This window comes from Pagrus pagrus, assembly GCF_965226575.1.
Source record: "Pagrus pagrus genome assembly, chromosome: 3".
In the NCBI taxonomy this organism is placed as follows: Eukaryota; Metazoa; Chordata; class Actinopteri; order Spariformes; family Sparidae; genus Pagrus; species Pagrus pagrus.
In genome coordinates, this window is record NC_140187.1 from 263,795 (window position 1) to 284,891 (window position 21,097).

Genomic DNA, 21,097 nt, shown 5'->3' on the forward strand with positions numbered 1-21,097 from the left:
GAAGTTGTTGTTCTGTGAGCCGCCTATCACGCAAGCTGTTAACTCTCAGAAACTTGTCCTCTGATTCAGTTGTGGCTTTGGGTCTGCCAGACCTCTTCCTGTCAGAGTTTCCCCCAGTTTCTGAGTGCCTTTTGATGGTGAAGAAAACTGTACTCACTGACACCTTGACTTTCTTTGCAATTTCCCTGTAGGAAAGGCCTACATTTTTAAGTGTTATGATGGTCTGTCTCTCTTCCATTGTTAATTGCCTTTTTCTCGCCATTTTTGTAGCAACACACTACTTTCTGCAGTACAATACTGTTCACCTGATGCTCATGAGGGTCTGGTACCACAGCGTGTTCCAACACTGCTTTTATGCAGACAGAGGGGGTTGTAAGTAATCAAGAAAAGTTGGAACACCTGTAGGAATTAGTAGCACCAGCTTTCAAGGCTGATTCAACCTTCATTGCTGCAGAACAGCTTTAAATTGTTAACCCACTTTGTGTTCCCTGAAAGAGGCCTTTTTGTATAATTCTGAAATGTACATTATTTTTCACTTTTGGGTAATCAAACCTTTTTTTTTTTTTTAACCTCTGGCTGTTCAGTACTTACCTTTGTACCATTTCAAGCTATTCATTGGACTTGCACGACTTGAATTGCAATAAATAACTGGAAAAATGAGGGTGTTCTAAAACTTTTGACCGGTAGTGTGTGTATATATATATATATATATATATATATATATATATATATATATATACACATATACACAGTAGGTACTACTTCAAAGTGGCCATTTCACTCGCGGGGAGCGAGATTCACGCAACGCGTGAAATGTAAGTGACAACTGTAGCCACTAGGTAGAAGCATAGTACTGAATTGCAGCTCAAACGATTTTGGGACAATTCCACATTTGACCACAATGTAGCTGCAATGGAGAGTGGCGCTGTTTTAGGCTACAGGTAGAGTGAATGGAGAGGGGGACTGCTAAACCATATCAGATTGATTCAGACTGATTGTTTCACAGCGGTGGGACACCTCAGTTATCTGGGTGACCTTGGATAATCACTTGTGCTTTCTTTGTTTTACAGTAGAGCTAAAATATGGACATTAGTTGTTTTTTAAGGAACATTTGTTTACTGGTAAAATTGCCGACCTGAATTATTGTCCCAGTCTGCCCCCGTGAGCCTATATCACGGCCTGACTGGATGTTGCTTAAATATAAGAATAGCCTATAATAATATCTGATACCCTAAAGACATCTGAGGTTGTGATTTTGCTCGCTCGCTGCAGCCACGGCTAAGCGGAGGCAGAAACAATTACGCACAGCCTACAGAAGTTTCAACGTCCATATAAGCATTTAAGAAATGATTCTTATCAGTTCCATAATTCAGAGAGGATTTTTACTCAACGAAAAAATCTATAAAGATCAGTTTTTAGGTTGAAGACACGACAGCAGCACGTATGTCCAGACGCTGATGTGTGTCAGCTGGGGCAGCGGGTCGGTGATCCATAAGACACATGAGAGCATTATGACTGACGTATAGCTCCCCTGGTAGAGCAGCTCCCTCAGTAAGCAGAATCATCCACTAGTATGGGTTCGAATCTCATTGTAGGTTGTACCTTTAGTTAATGTGTTTTCTTTTCTCATCATCATTATGATCACATATGGCTCCAAGTTTGAGCAAATAAATGAGCAAATGAGCATTAATTCTCCGCCGGCCGCGGCACCAGCTTTCCTGCTTGTGTACATAAAATACATTAAATTCTGACACCACAACTGTAGCGTACCGAATATCAATAGATGATGACCAGGAAAAAAACGTTCTATTGATCTGATTCACCGGCTTCATGGACGTCGGAACTATTTTCTGAGAGGGGGGGCGGGATTTTTGTTGGGAGGGGCGGGGGAAGCACGCACTTTTATCAATGATTAAGGATTTGATTTGAAGTTATTTTATAATGGCGTGCAGTTATAAGAGAACTAGAATGGATGAACACGGCATCTTTATTGTTAAGAAAATGAAACTTTGATCACTAAATCAAGCCATTTAAGGAACATAACAGCATTATTTGTACCCTTGAATGAAAAAAAGAAAAGTCTGCTCTCCTGACTCAGGGCTTTCATGCATTTCCAAAAGTGGACCTTCTCTCAGTTGACCTACTGATGAAGGTTTTAAGCAGGGTCGAGACATCGCTTTCATCCATAAGGTCACTGTGAATGTTCATAACGGTCAAATGTGTTAGTCTCTCCTGCGTCATGGTGCGCAGCCAGGTTTTCAGCCTGCGCAAGGCTGAGAAAAAGCGCTCGGATGCCGCGACAGATATTGGCAGGGCCAGACAAAGCTTAATGAGCTTCTCCACCTCCGACAGCATGGAGCGGGGTGGGGCTGCAAGGTATGCAGGATGGACACATCCTGGATGGTGCTTACTTCTCGCCCCCTACACACATCCCTCAGTATGTCCAGGTAGGGAGGTTGATGGAGTGCGGGGGGGGGGGCGGATGCGGCGGCACCCTCCGCACCCCTAGTTCAAATCAAATCAAATCAAATCAAATTTTATTTGTATAGCCCGAATTCACAAATCACAGTTTGCCTCAGAGGGCTTTACAATCTGTACAGAGACGACACCCTCTGTCCTTCGACCCTCGATTCGAGTGAGGAAAAACTTGCCCCAAAAAAAGGCCCTTTTAACAGGGAAAAAAAATGCGGAAGAAACCTCAGGGAGAGCCACAGAGGAGGGATCCCTCTCCCAGGACGGACAGACGTGCAATAGATGTCGCATGTACAGAGCAGATCAACGAGATCACAATGTATTCAATTATAAGCGATGGTTGACAGGAGTGAAAGTACATAAAGATGTATTACAGCAATAATAATGAAATGCACATGGAAATGTGATTACTAGTGATAACAGTAGTAGTGATTAATGGTAAGGATAGTATGTAGTAATGCATTACAATAATAGTAGTGGAACGTATGTAACAGATGTGACTAATATTAGCGACAGTAGTGGTGGGTGTCAGGCAGGGTCATGGCAGTAGGCGCATCCACGATCCGGCAGGGTCATAGCAGTAGGCGCATCCACGATCAGGCAGGGCCATAGCAGTAGGCGCATCCACGATCAGGCAGGGCCATAGCAGTAGGCGCATCCACGATCAGGCAGGGCCATAGCAGTGGGCGCATCCACGATCAGGCAGGGCCATAGCAGTGGGCGCATCCACGATCCACGACCCGGGCGCGGCCAGGATCCATGGGAGCCTGTAGGACTAGAAAGCACAAGGACTCCGGGGAAGAAGTGAAGTCAGTGACATGCAGAGATGGGGCATGTATACAGGCATAATGTATACAGATGGAGAGGAGAGGGGAGGAGAGAGAAGCTCAGTGTGTCATTGTCCCCCGGACTAGGCCTATAGCAGCATAACTAAGAGCTATAAGCTCTATCGAAGAGGAAGGTCTTAAGTCTACTCTTAAAGGTAGAGAGGGTGTCCGCCTCCCGGACCAAAACAGGAAGATGGTTCCACAGAAGAGGAGCTTGATAGCTGAAGGCTCTGGCTCCCATTCTACTTTTGGAGACTTTAGGAACTACAAGTAATCCTGCGTTCTGGGAGCGTAATGCTCTAGTTGGGTGATAGGGTAGTATGAGCTCCTGGAGATATGATGGTGCCTGACCATTAACAGCTTTGTAAGTTAGGAGAAGGATTTTAAACTCTATTCTTGATTTTACAGGGAGCCAGTGCAGAGAGGCCAATACAGGAGTAATATGATCTCTTTTCTTAGTTCCTGTCAGTACACGTGCTGCAGCATTCTGGACCAGCTGGAGACTCTTTAGAGACTTGTAAGGGCAGCCTGATAATAGAGAATTACAATAGTCCAGCCTGGAAGTAACAAATGCATTGACTAGCTTTTCTGCGTCTTTTTGAGACAGGATGGGCCTGATTTTTGCAATGTTACGTAGATGAAAAAATGCAGACCTTGAAATTTGTTTTATGTGGGAGTTGAAGGACATATTGTGATCAAAGATAACTCCCAGATTCCTGACAGTGGTGCTGGAGGCCAAGTTAATGCCATCCAAACTCGCTATATCATTAGATAATGCATCTCTAAGGTGTTTAGGACCAAGTACTATAACTTCGGTTTTATCTGAGTTTAACAGCAGAAAATTGCAGGTCATCCAGGTCTTAATGTCCTTGAGACATGCATGGAGGTTAGTAAGCTGATTAGTTTCATTTGGCTTTATTGATAGGTATAACTGTGTATCATCTGCATAACAATGAAAGTTTATGGAGTGTTTCCGAATTATATTTCCTAGAGGGAGCATATATAAGGTGAATAGTATGGGTCCAAGCACGGAGCCTTGAGGAGCACCATGACTAACCTTGGTATACAGGGATGACTCATCATTAACATGTACAAACTGAAATCGATCCGATAAATAGGACTTAAACCAGTTTAATGCGGGTCCTTTAATGCCAATTAAGTGTTCCAGTCTCTGTAGTAGAATGTGATGATCAATGGTATCAAATGCAGCACTAAGATCTAGTAAGACCAGGACAGAGACAAGTCCTTTGTCAGAAGCGATTAGGAGGTCATTTGTAACTTTCACCAGTGCCGTCTCTGTGCTATGATGTGCTCTAAAACCTGATTGAAAATCCTCATATAAACTATTTTTTTTGAAGAAAGTCACATAGCTGGTTGGCGACTGCTTTCTCAAGGATCTTGGAGAGGACAGGGAGGTTGGATATAGGTCTATAGTTGGCTAAAGCTTCTGGATCAAGATTAGGCTTTTTAAGAAGCGGTCTAATTACAGCTAGTTTAAAGGATTGTGGTACGTATCCTGTTAATAGAGACAGGTTGATCATTTCTAGTAGAGATGTGCTAATTAAAGGTAAAGTTTCTTTCAGCAACCTAGTTGGGATGGGGTCTAGGAGAGAAGTTGTTGGTCTAGATGAAGAAACCATCGAAGTTAGTTGGTGGAGGTCGATGGGAGAGAAGCAGTCTAAATATAAGTCAGAATTTACAACTGTTTCTGAGGTTCCTGTGTTTAAAGATACAATAGTGCCAGTTGAGGGCAAGCGATGATGGATTTTGTCTCTAATAGTTAAAATTTTATCATTAAAGAAGCTCATGAAGTCATTACTACTGAGCGTTGTAGGAATACATGGTTCAGTAGAGCTGTGACTTTCTGTCAGCCTGGCTACAGTGCTGAAAAGAAACCTGGTGTTGTTTTTGTTTTCCTCTATTAATGACGAGTAATAGCTTGCTCTGGCATTGCGGAGGGCCTTCCTATATATTTTAAGGCTATCTTTCCAGGCTAAGCGGGATTCTTCCAAGTTCCGACGTCTATGACCGGCTTTCTTTCTTTCAGTTGTGGTGTCAGAATTTAACACAAATATTTGTGCTTTCTATTCCTTATATGTGATGTCTGTGGGAATAAATCTCACTACATTGATCCAGTTGAGTGCACGCTGGCGCATTTGGCTGCCGCTGCTCACTGGCCCTCTTCTGTGATTTTTTTTTGCGAATCATATTGATATATGGACTCTGCAGTACATATTTTACCTTCGGCAAACACAACGCTGTTGGATTTATACATTGGCTCCCCCATCAAAACGATCTGCTTGTCAATTTTGTCTGATCTGGTCTGCTCACCTGTGGGGCTCCCACGCCGTCCTACTCTTACTGCTTTCTGGGTACGCCACTCCTCTCTGGCTTAACATGAAGATCCACAACCTTGCCGTAAGGTTTGTGCTTGCCTGGATTGTCCTTTCCGTCATATTTAATCCATCATCAGCCCTACTCCAATACACGGCTGCTGAGCTCCTCCAGTTTCGGCTCCACCGGTACGATTCTCCACTGCTTCAGCATCTCTGCCCTGACATCGCTCGCCCACCTCCTCGGAAATACATCCACCGTGGCTCTCGACGAAGTTACCACATCGATGACTCCACTGCAATCAACTCCATCTGGTCCACAACTCGACATCCTCTGACAAACTCCAGTAGGAAAGTGGACCGTAGTGTATTAGCCAGCCTAGCCAGGTCGGCTAACGTCAAATTCACCAACGAGCGCAGCGATGTCAAAATTGGATTATTTAATATCCGTTCCCTTACGGGGAAGGGACCACTGCTCCAGGACCTCCTCCGTGACCGCAAGTATGACTTTTTATGTCTAACTGAGACATGGCAACAACCCAATGACTTCTCTCAGCTGAATGACACTGTACCACCTGGGTTTGTTTACTCCTGCCAGCCCCGTCTCACCGGCAGAGGAGGAGGTCTCGCGATAATCTACCGCGATACCTGGTAGTTTTTACCTATTACAGTTCCAGTATACTCATCTTTTGAAACTCTGGCTCTTCAACTTAATGGGCCGACTCCAACTATTTTACTTACTATCTATCGCCCACCCAAACCTAACAAGGATTTTATTAATGACTTCTCTGCTCTCCTGACTCACATCTGCTCTCTCTTTCCCAATGTAATTTTGCTTGGTGATTATAATATTCATATGGACAACCCCAATCTGGCTGTTACCAAGGATTTTACATCTTGTCTGGACAGTTTTGGACTCAAACAGTACATTGACTTCCCTACCCACACTAAAGGACATATCTTGGATCTGGTCTGCTGCTCTGGTGTCACTCCTTTTAACTGTTCTGCTGATGATCTTCCCATCTCTGATCACATGCTAATTACATTCAACTCCAGCTTAAAACTGTCCAAAACTAAACAGTCACGTCTTATCTCTTTCCGTAATATCAAAAACATTGATTTTGTAGCTCTCTCCTCAGGTATTGACAGCCTCCCCAGTTTCATCTACTCCTCTCCTCCTGATCAACTGGTTACCCTCTACAATGATCATCTCCGCACTCTGTTGAACTCACTTGCCCCTATAAAAACTTGGACCGTTTCATTCACCCACTCTGCTCCCTGGTTTTCACCTCTTCTACGACAACTCAAAACCAAAGGACGTCAACTCGAACGGCTCTACAAGAAAAGTGGACTCTCTGTCCACAAGGAAATGTACCACTCCCACATTGTTTACTACAAAAACACCCTCTCCTCAGGCAAATCCCAATACTATGCAGATCTGATCAGTGCCGGTGAAGGGAATTCCAGGGCCCTATTCTCAGTGCTGAACAATACACTACGCCCCCCCGGACTCTTTTCCCCCTCATTTCTACTCGACAGAACACTGTACCTCCTTAATGACATTTTTTAACAAAAAAATAAGCAAGATTCACCAGCAACTGACCCCTCACTCATCCTACAATCTGTCTCCTCTGGCTTCTCATGCCCCCCTCTTTCAACCATTCTCAAGCTTCCAACTCCCCTCTCCCATTGTAATTTCTGACCTCATCCTGAAATCAAAATCATCCACCTGCCAGCTCGACCCACTGCCGACCTCTTTAGTCACTGCATGCCTCCCCTCTCTGTTGCCCCTGATAACTGCCATCATTCACTCCTCCCTAACCTCTGGCTCTGTCCCATCATCTCTCAAATCTGCGGCTGTAACACCTGTTCTAAAGAAACCTGGTTCTGATCCCAACAACTTCAATAACCTTCGTCCGATTTCTAACCTACCATTTATTTCAAAAATCCTGGAAAAAGCAGTGGCATCTCAGATTCATACTCATCTCCATAACAATAACCTATATGAACAGTTCCAGTGGTTTCCGCCCACGCCATAGCACAGAGACTGCTCTCCTTAAGATCACCGACGACCTCCTGATGGCAGCTGACTCCAGACTATCATCCATTCTCATCCTCCTTGATCTGAGTGCGGCCTTCGACACCATCTCCCACCCCATTCTCCTCGACAGGCTAGCATCTATTGGAGTATCTGACACACCCCTGGACTGGTTCATTTCCTACCTCTCTGGTCGCACTCAGTTCATTCAGCTAAAGTCATTCACATCCCAACCGTCTCCCCTCTCCTCTGGTGTTCCTCAAGGCTCTGTCCTCGGTCCCATCCTATTTATCATCTATCTCCTTCCTCTTGGTCATATTTTCCGAAAATACAACATTCATTTCCATTGTTACGCGGATGACACCCAGCTCTTCCTCGCCTCTAAACCCACCTCCACCTTCCCGCCCCCCTCCCTCTGTGTCTGTTTACAGGAAATCAAATCCTGGTTATCCTCCAACTTTCTCAAACTCAACAGCGATAAAACTGAGGTCCTCCTCGTTGGTTCGAAATCCTCTCTCAATAACACTCCCAGTTTCACCATCCCCATTGACAACTCCTGTGTTTCCCCCTCCATTCAGGTTAAGAGCCTGGGTGTCGTCCTTGACAGCTCTTTGTCATTCCAGACTCACATTAATAATGTTACCCGCTCAGCCTACTTCCATCTTCGCAATATCAACCGCCTCCGTCCTTCCCTCACTTCCAACAGCGCTGCCATCCTGGTCCACACCCTAGTCACATCCCGCCTAGACTACTGTAACTCCCTCTTCTTTGGTCTCCCCCACAAGTCCATCCGTAAGCTTCAACAGGTCCAGAATTCAGCTGCTCGTATTGTCTCCAGAACTCCTTCCATCAATCATATCACGCCCGTTCTTCAACAACTCCACTGGCTTCCTGTCAAATTTCGCATAGACTTTAAAATTCTGCTTCACACTTTCAAGGCCATCCACAACCTCGCACCCCCATACCTCTCTGACCTCCTCCACATCAACATTCCCTCCCGGGCACTCAGATCAGCCTCCTCCATCAGCCTCACTGTGCCCTCTGCCCGTCTGTCCACCATGGGGTCCAGAGCCTTCAGCCGCTCTGCCCCCCGCCTCTGGAACTCCCTCCCCCCCGACATCAGGAACATTAACTCTCTATCCATCTTCAAATCCCGTCTAAAAACCTACCTCTTCAAACTCTCATACTCACTTTAAGTTGTCTTCCACCCTGCAGTTTTCTGATTTTTATTTTGTTTTTATTGCACTTATATGTGTCCTTTGCTCTTTTAAATCGCTGTTTATATGTTGTGTAAGGTGACCTTGAGTGCCCTGAAAGGCGCCATAAATAAAATGTATTATTATTATTATTATTATTATAAAAAGCACTGATAATTACATTATTACATTGTCATTTTTAGTAGTTAAAGTCACTGGATATAAAAATGATTCATCAAAATCAGTTAAATGTAAAATGTATTGTAGGCTAATTATCAGTGCTTTTTATTCCCACAGACATCATGTCAGGATCTGGTTATTATAGATTCAATATTTATCATCACAGTAACAGAGTTACATACATTGGCAGCTGTAAACACTCATAAAAACATTAGAAAAATAGGCTACATATGTGGGTTTGTTGCCTACCTGTTTACTAAACATATAAGGAGTAGTTAACGTTTATAATCATCAGAGAACGTTACAGACATTGTTTTTGGTACGTCTGTTTACCAGATATATTCGTACATGTGTGAATGTGTAAATGAGAGGCTTTAACTTAAAGCACTTTGTAGAAGGAGCTTTATAAAGTTCACTCCATGACTTCGACGTACGATTCAGCGCTCAGTAAAGCGTCTATGTATATAAATATGTATATCTATGGCTAGTTCCCGATATATCTAACACAGCAAGAGAGGCGGGACTTGACGCAGAACAGCCAATCATCAGCCGGTCACACTGAAAGTCGGTGTCATGTTTGAAGCAACAACAGGAGAGGGAGGGGGAGAGGAGGCATCCGCAGCGCAGACAGAGAGCGGCCAGAGAAACTGAGCGACTGTAGTAAGATTTGAGCAGGAGGGAATGCTAATGTTAAGGCATCTGGAACAAGTTCGCTTAACTGGAAAGACCACATCCATCCCCCACACTTTAGAAAAGCTTGCTACGCCAGTGCCCCCACCCCCACCCCGGTCTGCAACAAATACATTGATCACTTGGGCAAAGTCATCAAGCAAGTGATAGCATTAAAGGGAGCACCAACTGGCATGTGACTGGCAGTCAGTGAACATTACGGCCAAGGGACCCCTCCTGCAGGGAGACTGCTTCAGGGACTCACTCCGCTTTAAATAACCTTCTGTATATCCGACTACTGTGAAGCTGCTGATTATGTATTTTAATAAAGCTAGAGAAAACTGTCTGACATGACGTGGCGTCGTTCTTCTTTCTATAAGCCTGTTGTAGAAAATATAAGGAATAGAAAGCACAAATATTTGTGTTAAATTCTGACACCACAACTGAAAGAAAGAAAGAAAGCCGGTGAATCAGATCAATAGAACGTTTTTTTTTCTGGTTATCATCTATTGATATTCGGTACGCTACAGTTGTGGTGTCAGAATTTAACACAAATGTTTGCGCTTTCTATTCTACACAAGCAGGAAAGCCGCGGCCCGGCGGTGAATTAATGCTCATTTGCTCATTTATTTGCTCAAACTTGGAGCCATATGTGATCATAATGATGATGAGAAAAGAAAACACATTAACTGAAGGTACTGCCTATACTGAGATTCGAACCCATACTAGTGGATGATTCTGCTTACTGAGGGAGCTGCTCTACCAGGGGAGCTATACATCAGTCATAATGCTCTCATGTGTCTTATGGATCACCGACCCACTGCCCCAGCTTTCACACATCAGCGTCTGGACATACGTGCTGCTGTCGTGTCTTCAACCTAAAAACTGATCTTTATAGATTTTTTCGTTGAGTAAAAATCCTCTCTGAATTATGGAACTGATGAGAATCATTTCTTAAATGCTTATATGGACGTTGAAACTTCTGTAGGCTGTGCGTAATTGTTTCTGCCTCCGCTTAGCCGTGGCTGCAGCGAGCGAGCAAAATCACAACCTCAGATGTCTTTAGGTTCTTTGACGTGTGCACAAAAAAAGACCACAGTTAAATATAAAAGCAAAACCAAAACAGATAAACATAAAATGGGAATATCACCGATAAATACAAAATACAAGGAATAAGACCTTAAAAGACATTTAAAAGGCTTCACAGTGAGTTGTTGATGATGATGATGGCGGATGAATGATTTTTTTCACTAAGTTTGTCCTTGCTAGAGGGACCCTGTAGCGACAGGCTGAAGGAAGGAGTTGGAATGAGGTGTGGAGTGGGTGAGGTATTATTAGCTACATTCTTGTATTTAAGAGACAACGAACAGAAACATAAATCAGGCAACTCTGTCCATTCCCCGTTCATGGTCACTGCTCCCTGCTGCTGCATGTTGTCGTCCTCCTGCTCACAGATGCCACCTGGTGGTTGTTTGGGTACATTGCCGCTTCTCATGAAAACACAATTGATCCTCCACTAAAAAGGTGCGTGATTCTCGCGTGAACTCGGCCACAATGAAGTAGTACCTACTGTACATATATATATATATATATATATACATATATGTATATATATATATATGGTGTCACGATTTCGATTTTTTATCGAAATCGATCGTGGGTTAGGGTTATCAGCGTCATGGTCTCAAGCATCGAAATCAAAGAGAGGATCGACGATCCCCCCCTCCGTACGCAGTACTCACGCTACGCAAAGTTATGCACACGACGCAGCACATTGTAGCAGACACCGCTAGTTAGCTAACCTGCAGACCACAGTGTGTAAGATATGCTATGTGCGTGTACCATACCTGGCCACGGGAAACACTACGAACATGGCAGTACACATTTTAAAAAAACACACACGTGTTGAAGTGCTGCGAGTCAACCTCCTCTAACTTAGCTACTAGCTTAGCCAGCAGCTATTAGCTACAGCCAGTCAAACGACATCATGATGTAACACGGTTACATGCTGGCATTCCGACATCCCAAAATTCCGACATACCACCATTCCGACATACCACCATTCCGACATACCGCTATTCCGACATGTGAACGTTCCGCCATTCCGACAAAGTTTCGTCCCGGCATTCCGACAAGGTTAATACTAACCCAACCCATAACCCTAACCCTAACCTTAACCCTTTTAAAAGATGTGTCGGAATGGCAACACGTTTAAAAAATGAAAAAATACCGCCATTCCGACCTTAGGAGGAAACATTTGTCGGAATGGTGGGACGTTTAATTAAAGGTATAAGTGTTGCCATTCCGACAATTAGGGCCTCATGTCGGAATGGCGACATGTCGGAATGGCGGTTGCCCCCCCTTTTACACCATTCCTGCTCGACTCCCGGGCCGTGGTCGGGAAGCACAGGGGAGATGATTTCCTCCAGGGCCGAAGTTTGTGTTTACCTTCGGGGTGAACCCCCTTTCACGTGTTAAGCTGGTGGGGAAATAATACCAGGGAGCTTTGCTGTATCTGAGAAGCCGTCGCCTTTATTCAGCCAGACTGCAGCCTGTATTGAACACTTTATTGCTGTCGCTACTACTGCTACTCCTTTCTTCTCCTTCCTCTCCCATTCATTCACTGTCCGCACGCTCCCTCACTCTCGCTTGCCCACTCACACCTCACGCACCTTGTATATGTTCAACTGTTCAGAAATAGTTTGTTAAGACACTTCATTGTTCAGAGAAGACTGTGGACATGGCCGTTTTATTTTTTTGTTTGTTTTGTTGTGAACTTGAATGTCATCTTCTGTGAAGAAGACTGCAGTTACAAAGAGAAACTAGATGGCAGCTTATTTTGTTTAAGTTTCCAATTGACTGAAGATAGAAGTTATTGTTACATTATGTTGTTAATAAATGTTTTAAATTTGACAATGTAGTGTGGTGCACTGCTAACAAAGGTCAGATGTTATATTGCATAAAAGTCTAGTCTAAAAACGGCAGCAACCTGTGCTTTAAAAAAAATAAATGTAAAAATCGAGAATCAAATCGAACCGTGACCTTAGAATCGAAAATGTAATCGAATCGAGGATTTGGAGAATTGTGACACCCCTAATATATATATATATATATATATATATATATATATGTATATGTATATACAGTATATATATACATATATATATATATATATATATATATATATATATATATATATATATATGTATACATATGTGTGTGTGTATATATACATATGTATACATATATATACATATGTATACATATGTATATATATATATATATGTATATATATATATACAATGACTTCAGTGAACTGTAAACTTAACTGGAAATGTCATTATAATAAATCATCCCAAGGATCTTTTTCTGCTTTATAATTTCTTAAATCAAGACTCTATTTCCATTTATCAAACAACATAAACACTGATATCTGTGTGACAGATATCAGCACGTAATGTCGGCTAACTGAGTCGGGCTCCATGTAAATGGTCCTTGATTAACTTAAGAGATATTTGAGGAGGTTCCAAGGGTATTTCAGTGAGTCATGTGAAGGAACACTACTGGTGCTATGGCAATTTTATTTAAATTGTACATTTCATTACAAGTAAACTCTCAAAACTTCTTTTCATTGAAAAATGTAAGAACATACAGGTGCATCAGGAACACACCTGACCTGTCAGCCAATCACAGGGCAGGTTTATTCTTAATTTTCCATGGTGACAACTGTGGGTTTAAGGCTGGACTGTAAGGTTCTGTGCAGCAGGTGTAACAGGTGTGATGTGTTTCAGGTATTTCCTCCACGGTGTGTGCAGGGAGGGCAGCCGCTGCCTCTTCTCTCACGACCCGACCAACAGCAAACCCTCCACCATCTGCAAGTTCTACCAGAGAGGAGTGTGTGCCTACGGAGAGCGCTGCAGGTAACTCGCCTGACAGACGGGTTACACTCACCTGACAGACTGGTTACACTCGCCTGACAGACGGGAAACACTCGCCTGACAGACTGGTTACACTCACCTAACAGACGGGAAACACTCGCCTGACAGACGGGAAACGCTCGCCTGACAGACAGGAAACACTCGCCTGACAGACAGGAAACACTCGCCTGACAGACTGGTTACACTCACCTGACAGACGGGAAACGCTCGCCTGACAGACAGGAAACACTCGCCTGACAGACTGGTTACACTCACCTGACAGACGGGAAACGCTCGCCTGACAGACAGGAAACACTCGCCTGACAGACAGGAAACACTCGCCTGACAGACTGGTTACACTCGCCTGACAGACGGGAAACGCTCGCCTGACAGACAGGAAACACTCGCCTGACAGACTGGTTACACTCGCCTGACAGACGGGTTACACTCGCCTGACAGACGGGAAACACTCGCCTGACAGACGGGAAACACTCGCCTGACAGACTGGTTACACTCGCCTGACAGACTGGTTACACTCACCTGACAGACAGGAAACACTCGCCTGACAGACAGGAAACACTCGCCTGACAGACTGGTTACACTCGCCTGACAGACAGGAAACACTCGCCTGACAGACAGGAAACACTCGCCTGACAGACTGGTTACACTCGCCTGACAGACAGGAAACACTCGCCTGACAGACGGGAAACACTCGCCTGACAGACTGGTTACACTCGCCTGACAGACGGGTTACACTCACCTGACAGACGGGAAACAATCGCCTGACAGACTGGTTACACTCACCTGACAGACGGGTTACACTCGCCTGACAGACGGGAAACACTCGCCTGACAGACTAGTTACACTCACCTGACAGACAGGAAACACTCGCCTGACAGACGGGAAACACTCGCCTGACAGACGGGAAACACTCGCCTGACAGACTGGTTACACTCACCTGACAGACAGGAAACACTCGCCTGACAGACGGGAAACGCTCGCCTGACAGACGGGAAACGCTCGCCTGACAGAAGGGAAACACTCGCCTGACAGACGGGTTACACTCGCCTGACAGACGGGAAACGCTCGCCTGACAGACAGGAAACACTCGCCTGACAGACGGGAAACACTCGCCTGACAGACTGGTTACACTCACCTGACAGACGGGAAACACTCACCTGACAGACGGGGAAACGCTCGCCTGATAGACAGGAAACGCTCGCCTGACAGACTGGTTACACTCGCCTGACAGACTGGTTACACTCGCCTGACAGATGGGAAACACTCGCCTGACAGATGGGAAACACTCGCCTGACAGACGGGTTACACTCACCTGACAGACTGGTTACACTCGCCTGACAGACTGGTTACACTCGCCTGACAGACGGGCAACGCTCGCCTGACAGACGGGCAACGCTCGCCTGACAGACGGGAAACGCTCGCCTGACAGACGGGTTACACCAGTAACAACCTTTGTTTCCTGTCAACAGGTATGACCACATCAAATCTTCATCCAGAGGAGGAGGGGGAGGAGCTTCAGAGGATCAGGCAGGTGTGGGAGGAGCTGTGGGCGGGGCTCCATATAGAGGTGGAGTGAAGAAGACGCTGGTCCTCAGAGAAAGAGGTGACTGACTGCTCACGCTCAGAACCAGAACCTCAGAATCTGGATGTAGTTTAACACCTGGATGTGACGACACCGCTCAGGCTCTCGAACAGTTTCCAGTAATCAGATTACTGGAGTAAATATGTCCTTCAGTTACCTACTCAGTGTCTAAAACAGATCATTGACACACACCTATTTAATGATGTCATCAAGAAGAACTCACCTGAAATGTCAGTCAGTCTGTTCACCTGTCTCTCTCTCACCTGTCTGTCTCTCTCTCACCTGTCTGTCTCTCAGTGCTGGCTGTAGACAGTATGTACGGGGGTCCAGCAGACAGTTTGGGGTCAGAGGTCATGGCGGCAGCGGCGGCGGCTCCTCATTCTTACGTGGACGCCATCAGGACAGGTCTGGACGCCTCAGTACAGGAACAAGGTCAGATACAGAAATACTGTCCCCTGATTGGCTGGTAGTTGACTGTGATGTCATCATGATGAGGTGTTTATGGGCAGATTTATGTGTTTTTTGATATTTACCTGTGCTTTCTGCAGCCCCTCCCCCAGTGGGCGGGGCCTACCAGGACCTCCCCCAGCTGTGTCCATACGCCGCTGCCGGACACTGTTACTATGAAGACAACTGTACGTATCTCCATGGCGACCTGTGTGAGGTGTGTGGACTGCAGGTGCTCCACCCCCACGACTCAGAGCAGAGGAGAGCGCACGAGAAGGTGAGTCCAGTGTAGTTTAATGGAGGTAAAGGAGCAGTCGACAGGTTCTCCTCAGGTTCCTCTCTACGGCTCGCTGGCATCAGTCATCAATCTCACATCACATTTACTTGCTGACTCCCAGCTGATCAAGAGTCAGACCAACAGGTGAAGCTCCAGCAGCCCAACAGAACTGTTCACAGGTTCGGTCATGAAGGATTCTCCAACCAGAAGGTCTGGATGAGTGCACAGGTGAGGGCTCGATCCATCAGTCAGGTGACAAGGAGGACCTCAACACCACCAGCGCTGAAGATATGTGGCAGGAGATCCAGAACATCACAGACTCCTCCAGAGGACCGGACCGTGTCACTGGACTCGTGCTGAGAGTGAATATGAATAAAGCTGCTGGTCCAGATAAATAAATATATGCAGACTGTTTCCTCCAGACATCATCAAGTGTGAGAGGAACTGCTTCTCCAGCACATAAAGACAACATCCCTGCCAGCCTGGAACCTCAACAGTACGCTTTCAGAACCAACAGATCCACAGAGGATCCACTGCCCTCCACTCCATCTTCACACAGCTGCATCAGAATGTTTCTGTCCTCAACACACCAACAACACAGAGTCTCTTGTGAGACTTTAACTTAAATGTTGTAAAACGACTTTTAACATCAGTTCAGTTTATAAACTGGATGCAACAGAACATTTTATATTTGAGTCTGGACGGTGTTCAGATGTACTGTCGGTTCTTCATGACCCAGAACATGACGGTGACAGCTGGACGAAGAGCACTAGATCAGATTAACACCTACAAAAGGCTGACCACTAATCACACCTGTCTGTCTGTCTGTCTGTCTGTCTGTGCAGATGTGTCTGCTGGCCTTTGAGGCTGACATGGAGAAGGCGTTTGCAGCCCAGCTGAGTCAGGACAAGGTGGGTTCAGTAGGTCACTGATCAGGTTGTCATGATGACAGTAACTGTTGTTGTTCAGGTGAGTTCTGTCTGTTGTTCAGGTGTGTTCCATCTGTATGGAGGTGGTGGTGCAGAAGTTGAACCCATCGGATCGCAGGTTCGGCATCCTGTCCTCCTGCTGTCACACCTTCTGTCTGTCCTGCATCCGTCAGTGGCGCTGCACCAGAAACTTCAGCAACAAGATCATCAAGTAAGAGTCTGCTCATACAGAACCAGAGTCCATAATAGTCCAGGACAGTGCAGGACAGGGTCTGTGAGCCCAGGACAGTCCAAAACAGTGCAGGACAGGGTCCGTCAGTGCAGGACGATGTCTGTGAGATCTCTGTGTCTCCCTCAGGTCGTGTCCAGAGTGTCGAGTCACCTCAGAGTTCGTCATCCCTTCGGTGTACTGGGTGGAGGACCAGGAGGACAAAGACCACCTCATAGAACTGTTCAAGTCTGGAGTCAGGTGAACGTCCTGTGTGTCACTGACACCTGATCTCACAGCTACAAACAGTCACACTGAGAGGACGAAGCGTCCTCTGAGACTCGTCAGAATCATTCACTGTTGTTGTCTGTCTCTGCAGTAAGAAGTCCTGTAAGTACTTCGATCAGGGTCGCGGTTCGTGTCCATTTGGAGGGAAATGTTTGTATCTTCACGCCTTCCCAGATGGAACCCGAGCAGAACCTGACCGGCCGCGGAAACAGCTGAGCTCCGAGGGAAACGTCCGGGTCAGAATCCACAGCCGCCATTGTGATTCAGAGTTGTAGTTCATCACCAGCTGCTGGGTTTTGTAGTTTCTTATCACTGTTTGTTTGTTTCCATTAGTTCATGAACAGTGTCCGTCTGTGGGACTTCATCGAGGAGCGCGAGCAGCAGTCGGCTCCACCCCTGCCGTCCCTGGATGATGACATCACAGAGCTGAGGGAGCTCTTCATGCAGATGTCAGGACCGAGCCACGACGAGCCGGACACCCCACCCAGTTCAGAGCAGTAGAGACCAGACAGGACTGGACTGGACTGGACTGGACCGAGGGATTCTAGACATGACGGCCATGGTTGAGGAGTCCATGAAATATTAAATCATGTGATCAGTCTGCAGATCTCTGCTGTGTTTCAGTCTGGATTATTGAAATCTTCTTGCCATTTTATTTATTGTGTAAATAAGTAAATACAGTGTGAAGTCGTTCAGTGGTGTCTTTCTTTCTTTGAATGTTTTCTGAGACAGCAGAAACGCTGTTCTTCCCCTCAGACCTGCCCGACCCGAACATTACAGAAACATGAAACAAAACTAGAGGAAACCTTAAAAACATCCGTAGATTCATACAAACATAAATGATCTGAGATGTCCGAGAATACTGAGAATACTGAAGAAGTTAAAAATAATTTATTTCAACGGGATCAAAACATTATTTGTCTTAAATAAGATCCCACGAGGGAAACCAGAAGCTAACAGCTAGCTCACGTAACACAACAAATAACAACAACAACATGAACACCAAGATTGATTTACATTAATTATATATACAGTATATACAGTGTGTGTGTGTGTGTGGGGGCAGCAGGTATGCCCTGTCTCCTTCTCCCAGCAGTATTTTAATGTTGAGAGGTGGTTCAGCTCTTTGGACTCTGAGATTACAGAGTTGAACTTGTTAAAATAAATGTTCCTGCTGTCGTTGAATGTTTTACATTGTAGGAGAAAGTGCATCTCTGCCTCAGCCTCACCTGTCGAGCAGTGACCACATGTTGTGTTGTCTTTTGGTTGCCATGATTGTTTGTGTCTTCCTGTTTGGATTGTCAGTTTGTGGTCACTGAGCCTGTACTTGGTGAGCATCTGTCTCTGCTTCCTATCTCTGACAGTAGAGATGTTCTGCTGACTCATCATGTTTTTAGGGCGAGATAACGTTCTGATCCACTTCGGCTTTTAGTTTCTTCTTTCCAGTGTTCCAGGTTTCTTTACATTGTGTTATAATGTGTGTTACTCTGATTGGTGTTTGGAGAGCAGTGTTGTTCTGAGGCTGGTCAGACTGTCTGAGAGGGGCAGTGTCTCTCTCTGTTACTGTGTTTCTGTCTCTCTCTGTGTCCCCGTCTCTGCAAAGAGAGAGACGGGGACACCACCAATCCATCTGTTTGCTGTGGTATGGTGTTGTGCTGATAGCGGTGATGCCCAGCTGGTGGTGAAGCTGTTTCATTAGGCCAGATGTGAAGTTTGTCCACTGGTCGGTGAGGATTTCCTCTGGGAAGCCCACCCTAGAAAAGAGCTGTACCAGTGCGCTAATGATCTTTGGTGTGGTAATGGAACGCAAGGGGAAGGCCTCTGGATACCTCGTGGCATAGTCACAGATAACCAGTATATACTGGTATCCTGACTGACTCTTCTCCAAGGGACCTACAATATCCATGCCATTGCGCTGGAATGGAGTTGAGATCACAGGCAAAGGTTACAGCGGGGCTCTGTCAGATTTACGGACAGCGCTAGTGGATTGGCATATGGGGCATGTGTTGCAGAAGGTCATGACATCAGTGTACACGGAAGGCCAGAAAAAACTCGAGCTGATTCTCTGGTAGGTTTTCTGTTGAGCTAAGTGACCTGCCCAAGGAATGGTGTGTGCCAGCTCTGACACCACACTTCTACAACTTTCGGGTACGACTAGTCGCTGTTTCTCCCAATCTCTAATGTACAGCACACCGCCCTCTATACACAGCTCCTCGCCACAATGATTAACAGCACTGACCTCCCCTGCCCTATTGATCTTGGCAAACAATCGCTGTAATGATTTAACTTGTGCTTGGAGATTTGCTATGTTTTCAGGCATCTCCCAGTTTGGTGCCTCTGGCTCTACCAGTGGTCTCCCCAGGTATTTCTCAGTGTTGTTTTCTTGGACCTTTGGCTCCGCCATCCAGCAGACTATCGCAGAAGTCTGGGAGTGGATGCAAACCAGCTTTCGCTTGGGCCTGCGTAAGCACAGCACCAATCACAACAGGTTCAGTCACCTCACCTAGCAATGACAACAAATCATGTAGTACAGGCATGTCTCTTCCCAAGATCATGTCTACTGGCAAATCAGAAAGCACCCCAACATTCAGCCGGTACATTTGATCATTCACAGTATCAGTAACCTCTGCCATAGGAACCACTTTTGATCCCCATGTACACAATGAATCAGTGTGGTATGGCTGTATCTAATACTGCCCTCTGGAACATAGCATGACTTGATGAGTGACATTACACTACCAGTGTCCAACAGTGCATGTAAGACTTGACCATTCACCATGACATTACAACAGACAGTAGCATCATCATCTTTTTGTTGTTTGTCCTCTTCCCTAGGCACATAACAGTAGCTACTGAACTTTTGCTGGACACACAGATTATTGCATTAGTGCATTAAGGTACTGCTGGACCAGTTTAGCTGGTCGTCTACAGAATCACCTACAAATTGAGAATCATAATGATGTTTTAATTTGAATTCATTTACACAAACTCACCAACTTTGCCAACTCAGAATGCTCAAAAGATTGGTTACAGTTGAATATCTTAACAATTCACTTAACCATAAGGCGTCAACATTTTACAAGAACTCAATTTATTTAACTAGTAGTATATCTGACAGTTAATATATCAAGGAAGCCAGAGGGAAATTTATTCAGTAAAAAATGTTACACCGCTACTATTGGACACCAACTAGGCTTTTTAGGACAGAACTAATAAGTACCAGTACATGTTGGAAATGTAAAAAAGAGATGGGCACCTTTTTGCCTCTAATATATCTCCAAGACTATAATATCTCCAAGACTATGTCTTTTGGGAGATAAAACAGTCACCAGACCTGACAAAGAGTGCATATTCAGTTCTAATGGTTGGGATAGCCTCTGCTGCCAGAATTATATTAAGACACTGGAAATCGCCCAACAATGCAGGAGTGGAAACTTCTGATGAGTGAGACGGCATCATATGAGGTCATGTTGGCCAGGATAAGCGGCAAAGAACCTGGGACACTGGGGATTTGGGATTACTTTATGGTCCATCTGACTTCTAATTAGTAGCCTTATTATGAGATTGTAATCAGATTTTCATATCATATGTGTTTATTTCTTTTATTTATCTGTCTGTCATTTTACTATCTGACCTCTTCTTATTTGGCTTCTTATTTGATTTCTGTAAGCTGTACCATATGAGCCGTTGTTTGTCTTATTTACAAATAAAAA

General features: G+C 45.1%; 1 protein-coding gene across 1 annotated transcript in view; it reads left to right on the plus strand.

Moving 5' to 3' along the window:
• mkrn2 (makorin, ring finger protein, 2) overlaps positions 1-18,077 on the plus strand; it is a 30,921-nt gene extending 12,844 nt beyond the window's left edge. Inside the window, exons 2-10 of the mRNA XM_084349481.1 lie at positions 13,507-13,635; positions 15,123-15,256; positions 15,533-15,667; positions 15,784-15,959; positions 16,805-16,870; positions 16,951-17,099; positions 17,247-17,357; positions 17,476-17,620; positions 17,718-18,077. Coding sequence (XP_084205607.1) covers positions 13,507-13,635; positions 15,123-15,256; positions 15,533-15,667; positions 15,784-15,959; positions 16,805-16,870; positions 16,951-17,099; positions 17,247-17,357; positions 17,476-17,620; positions 17,718-17,885 — 1,213 coding nt within the window. The 3' untranslated portion in view covers positions 17,886-18,077. The remainder of the gene's footprint in view (positions 1-13,506; positions 13,636-15,122; positions 15,257-15,532; positions 15,668-15,783; positions 15,960-16,804; positions 16,871-16,950; positions 17,100-17,246; positions 17,358-17,475; positions 17,621-17,717) is intronic.
• The last annotated feature ends 3,020 nt before the right edge of the window (positions 18,078-21,097 follow it).